This window comes from Pararge aegeria, chromosome 1 (assembly GCF_905163445.1).
Source record: "Pararge aegeria chromosome 1, ilParAegt1.1, whole genome shotgun sequence".
Lineage (NCBI taxonomy): Eukaryota > Metazoa > Arthropoda > Insecta > Lepidoptera > Nymphalidae > Pararge > Pararge aegeria.
In genome coordinates, this window is record NC_053180.1 from 15750258 (window position 1) to 15756745 (window position 6488).

The following is a 6488-nucleotide window of genomic DNA, read 5'->3' on the forward strand; positions in this document are numbered from 1 at the left end:
TATAACTTTCCTTACTTTTATTATTATTTTATCGCCATTTGCAGCAACATTATGTATTTGGGGATGGACATCAGTAGATAAAGGGATGAACGAACTGATGAATAATTTTTATATTAAATACTCCTTTTTGTCACGATGGAAGACTTAACATAGACACTAGAGTCCAGAGTTGCAGAAAATTAAGCGATAAGCTTAAGCTACGGTCTCATACATCGCGATAATGCTAATAATTGCGTCATAATAACAAACCACAGCGAACAGTGCGTGTTGTGTGTTGATGACTTCTTTGTTATTCATATTGAGAGAGTTGTGAAAAAATATGTAATCCATCCAAACATAGTTAAGAACTATCCCGATTAATCCATCATTCAAACACGATAAACAAAATCAAAATTGGTTCATAATTCAGGACTCATAATTCAAGATGTGGCCCCATAGCTAGTTATAAAAGCTGCTTAAAGCTTAGTCACTAAGCGGGTGATGAAAGTAGCCATGTTCGGAGTACCTCTATACGTTATCAAATCACAATTGAGGATATCCGTAAAAGGAGCAGGGTTACGGACGTAGCTGAGTGAGTTGCGAAGCCGAAATTACAGCGGGTGTTACTTCATTAATTTTAGTCCCACCACAAAATGAACAGACGACCTAAACAAGTAAATTGAGTTGCAGGGAGTCGCTATAAGCGATTGCAAATCACCACAAAAAACACCTAAGTCTAACAGTCGACGTCATTCGGTTGAGATGATGATGCTAGCCTAAGGGTAGGGCCTCTGCTTAATTATAAAATAAATATTGAGTACTTAGTTTTATAATGAACTAACAACTCGCGTTCTTAGTTTTTCGCTTATTTGTTAACCTTGTCAAATAAGCAATATATCGTCGCGATATATGAAGCCCAAGCATTAGATAAACAAAATGGCGCGCCGATTTTGTTAGACGTTGGTTCTATTTTCTATCGGGCAAATTTCGGCCGATCCTTATCTCACCCTTGTCACAGACGGATCAGTGGTGTTAGTTATTCGACTGAAAGGTTAACTGTTACGTAAGTAACGATACTTGAAACAAAAACAAACGTTTAAGACGAGATTATGTTTGTATATTCGTGATTGTTTCCTTAATCCTTGCCAAACAGAAGTGTGCATTATGTTATAAATCTACTTACTAGGTGTTTCGCCCGAGTCATCATTTTTATTTATTTATTTAGCAATCATAATTTTACCTAAGCTATTGAAGTTCCGCGGCTGGTCTCATACTTCCTCTTTTGTAGAAGGAGGGATAAGGATTCTAGACTAAAAAGGCTCTTTGCCCTTGGCTTACGCGGTTATACCTGTATTAATTACTATGAGTACATAAGAAACTTACGTTAACATCTTCAATCTATAATTATGAATTTTAACGCTTAGTTCCTATAGCATCCAATCTAGCATCTAAGCTATCGTAAATATTTTTAGGAGCTTTATGTCTATTTAACACGTTTTTGAACTTGTTGGCTAGACTAAGTACTATTTCAATTGGGTTTCTCTCTAGTAAATAATTATTATTAAGTTTACCTAATTTAATAATATTTCTGTTTATTTTAATCTTTCTTTCTTTAATTAATCTTTTTTTTAAACAATAATCTAGCTAAAATTAAGTTTTTCAATAACTGGCTTTAACTGTAAATTTTAACTGGGTGTTTATTTCAGTGTAGTGAGTTTACTGTAGGAGTCAGGTAGCACGGGTCTCTAGGAATGAGAAGGGGTTAGGTTAGTCAGTCACACAGTCTTGGTAGATTTCCCACGCCCTTGAGAACATTATGGAGGAAACTTGCATGACATAAGTGTCATTCAAGTTTCCTCACGATGTTTTCCTTCACCGTTAAATCAAGTGATATTTAACGCACATAACTCCAAAAAGTTCCGTCAGAGTTATGTGCCGGGTATCCTACCTACTAGGCAGTGGCGTGCATTGGGTTTCTTACCAGGGTATGCATACAGCAGGAAAAAATGGTAAATTGCGTAAAATGGAAAAAATCCTCCTCTTATAAGGGCTATGTTTCAATTTTAGGGTATGCAGTGCTTTTGTGCGTGTATCAAGTGCACGCCACTGCTACTAGGCTATCACTGCCCTGTAATCATATATTATTATGTAATTATTTTCACAATTTTTTTTTAAAGAAAATCCTAACCTCCTGGGGCCAACGTATACATTTTCGAACTAAAAAAAAACCGTACAAACTAATCCATCATTAAATAAATAAATAAGTTGATAAAGCACAGAATATGTTATTTTAAGTAACCTTAACAATATCTAAGTGTTCCACAGTAATACTAGTATTGATATAAACTTCAAACATAAGTAAACAAAATCACTACACAATTAACTGCATTATCGATGAGTAAATGGCCTAATTGGTAATTAATTAGTAGCACAATTTGCTGATATACTTATTTGTGCCTATTAGCTTTTGCACCGGATATGCTGGAACTATGATACTGGATAGTGGACACATTATGGATACCAATAATAATTTCTAACATTTTCTACCAGTGCCTACTTAATAAATTTAAACTTCGGTTTTTATTTTATAACTGTAACTCAGTAGATATTTACTTATGCAGGAGCATCGCTTTCATGAGTTTATATAACTATTGTAATTTTTCATAGTAAAAACCTTAGCTAAAAAATATTCGAACTTTGTTATTTGTAGGATCTTTTAATGTTGTTATCGTGCTATGCTTTGAAGTGGTGATAGCTTTGTGGTTACAACGTCGGCCTCCTTTACGGGGAGTCTAACTTTATGGAGTTATGGGCGTTTTAAGTACATATTTAAATATCACCTTCTCTAACTGTGAGGAAACCTGCATGCTTGAGAGTTCTCCACAATGATTTCAAAGGCTTTCACATTCACACAGTTCCACTTGGTGGAATGGAAAGCGTGGTAAAGGCCCTAAAGCTAAACCCTTCTCATTCTGATAGGAGACCTGTGCCTTGTAATGAGCAGGTGTCTAATGGGTTGGTAATAACTTTGATGATTGTATGAAAAATGTGGTTTTTTATATTCACATTGGATGAGAAGAATTCGAAAAAAAAAATTTACAGAATCAAGAGGCTCTGCTTTTAAAATTTAGGTACGAAGTAATATTTCAAATTTAGCAAAAGGTTTTTTTTAATTCTATTATTATTTTATTGTACGATGATAGTGTTAAATGGACGACGACCCTAAACTAATTTTATTTATTCTGAAACATCAATTTGCAATTCTCTTTAAAGACTATTATATTTCAATAGCGATTTTCCTAGTTCAGTAAGCTGATGCCTTTTGTCAGTTCATGTTACAAAAATGACACGTGTTTACTATGAGAACGGACTTTCGGAATTTCCTATGGTTTGTAAGGACTTCCGTGCCGTCTCTAGTTATAACCTTATGGACAAAGACGTGCCGCCAAGATTCGGTCTAGTGTCCGAAAAGGGGGTTTAGTTTAATATAAAGTCTATACCCATGTTAGACCACTACCATCTTGGACTGCATCTTACTTACCACCAAGTAAGATTGCAGTCTAGGGCTAACTTCTAAAAAATAAAAGTATACATTCTCTATTTAGGACCGTTGTAGTAAGTTGAAGTGATTTGTGAATAAAAGATATTATTAAACAACAGAGCGACTTATTTGGTATTAATGTATGTGTGTAACGGAATCTTTAAACGTGATTTTCACCACCTTCAAAACGTCAGATTTATTTGAAACTTTGCACACTTATTAAGGACCGATAACAATGCCAATAAACCGATAGTTTGTCGCATTAGCCTGACCAGGATCTTCAGAATTATCCAAATTTAGATGATAATAATACTATTTATTTGTATAAGAATTAATATTGTGATAGTAAGGTAAAGTTAAAAAAAAGGTTTGTTTCTAACAGCGATCTTATCAAATTTTAGAACACAAAAGCTGCTATTGCGACTTATGTATTATAGTTAAATATATTCAATTGCGGAATTTTTGCAGGTAATAATGAGTACTTTAATCATGTAGTAAATGATTTTTATTTATCATCAATAGTCTTCTCAACTCCGCCAAGTAATGAATTTTATAGGAAACATTTTACATTATAGCAATTTTCGTAAAGATCTCCAATTTTTTTGAAAAAAAATTATAGCCTATGTTTATGCGTGATAGTTTAGTTTTCTTTTGGCGACAATATACTTAAAATCGGTCATGTGTTTTCGAAGTATATTGGGTACAAGTAAACAAAAAAATATATATTTCTCTTCATAATATTAGTACCTACCTACTGATTATTCCAGGAAAAGACAATCGCTAGCTTCATTTCCAACAGTTGACGCCCGTCGGTTCAGATTATGTTGATGGTGATACCATTATTATTCCTCTATATCAATGCATTTTTACCGGATAGTTTGAAACAACAGTTCATCACAAAAAGGCAACAGTACAAGTCTGTGGACTATGGGAACCCTATTACTTGATCTATGTAGGTGATGGATGTCCATCAGTTGATACAATGATGATTATATAATTATACTTAATAATATGTTAATCTAATTAAGTATTTGTTGCAAACGCATTTTGGACCGGGTAGTTTTAAAATAATTATTAGAAAAAGGACAGCGGTGAACTCCATCGGTTATTATGTCGATGTTTGTTAACTATTCATTTTTTATATCGCATTTTCTAAAAGGTAGTTACCAACTAAGTATTTATTAGAACAAGGCAGCAGTACGAGACTGTAAAGTGTGGATGTTTCTACAACTAGACTTATGTCCAGCGGTGGACGTACATAGATTGATATGACAATGGTCATTAACTATTCACAACATCTATTGCATTTTCTAAAAGGTAGTTTCCCAATAAGTATTTATTAGAAAAAGGCAGCAGTACAAGACTGTAAAGTGTGGATGTTTCTATAACTAGATTTATGTCCACCGGTGGACGTCCATCGATTGATATGACAATGGTCATTAACTATTCACAACATCTATTGCATTTTCTAAAAGGTAGTTTCCCAATAAGTATTTATTAGAAAAAGGCAGCAGTACAAGACTGTAAAGTGTGGATGTTTCTATAACTAGATTTATGTCCACCGGTGGACGTACATAGATTGATATGACAATGGTCATTAACTATTCACAATATCTATTGCATTTTCTAAAAGGTAGTTTCCCAATAAGTATTTATTAGGAAAAGGCAGCAGTACAAGACTGTAAAGTGTGGATGTCTCTATAACTAGATTTATGTCCACCGGTGGACGTCCATCGATTGATATGACAATGGTCATTAACTATTCACAACATCTATTGCATTTTCTAAAAGGTAGTTTCCCAATAAGTATTTATTAGAAAAAGGCAGCAGTACAAGACTGTAAAGTGTGGATGTTTCTATAACTAGATTTATGTCCAGCGGTGGACGTCCATCGATTGTTACGATGATTATGCCAATCATATTATCACCTATTCATTACGTAACATCATATTTTCTAAAAGGTAGTTTAATAATAATTATTTATTACAAAAGTGTAAGTGTAGATGTTCCTATTACTAGATCTATGTCCAGCGATGGACATCCAACGGTTGATATAATGACAATGAAGGCAATTGTAAATTACTCTTCACGATTTTGTTAAAAAAACATATGTTGTTTTATTTGAAAAAATATTCCATGTAAATAAGTAATAAAAATAGATGCAGTACTCTAACATAATAAACAAAATAACATACTTCCTGATGCGCGTACACTAACAATGCACAAACACACAAAAATCACACACCAATTCATTTTGTCGGTCAATCAGACCATGTTCCGAGTTAGCGTTTTGCACGACACAGATCAAATGACAAAAACGCTCAACATTACTAGGGTCGTTAGGGTCAAAGTAAATAATTTTATCGCTGTTTATCTTCAACTGAACACGCACCAATAGAGTTTTATAATTTGTAATGAATAATGCTTTGTCAAACATCGTTCGATAAGTGCCCGTTTCGATGTATCGCCGGGACCGGGAGTAAGCGGAAATATTGGATTGCGTTCAATGTAACGCGATACAAATATTGTGTCATCTGAAATTGCTTTCGTTTCATTCAATTATGTGTAGGGGCTATAACTAAAGTATGGTGTAGGATTTAAACATTATCTTTTATTAGCTGCTGCCCGCGTTCTTTGTACGCTTTGATTCCAGTTTTTTACAAATCCCATGGGAACCGTTTGTCTCTTTGCAAAAAATCCAGTCGATTTGGTTGCTTTAAGAGCGTTAAGTAAGTCGATACCAAGTAAAATGTAATATTACCAAGTTGTAGTACCTAACAAGCATAGTACCTAGTAATTTTTCATTTTTCTTGCCACCGGCTTAAAAATGTTGTAGGAAATATATATAAATGTCGAGTTTTCTTGTAATTTTTTTTTTTAAAAATTAATCGTCTTAGGCTTTTTTCTCTATGTTTCACTATCTTTGAAGTTTGCAAAAATCCACATATTCAACTAAACTCAATCGATG

The 6488-nt window shown here is 33.8% G+C and overlaps 1 protein-coding gene across 2 annotated transcripts in view; it reads right to left on the bottom strand.

Annotated features, from left to right (window-relative positions):
• LOC120623836 overlaps positions 1-5959 on the bottom strand; it is a 58062-nt gene extending 52103 nt beyond the window's left edge. The window contains exon 1 of one of the 2 annotated variants that reach the window (XM_039890111.1): positions 5716-5959. In XM_039890111.1, the coding sequence (XP_039746045.1) occupies positions 5716-5773 (58 nt within the window). In that variant the 5' untranslated portion in view covers positions 5774-5959. The remainder of the gene's footprint in view (positions 1-5715) is intronic. The other variant, XM_039890104.1, reaches the window with a different exon arrangement.
• Between the last annotated feature and the right edge of the window lie 529 nt (positions 5960-6488).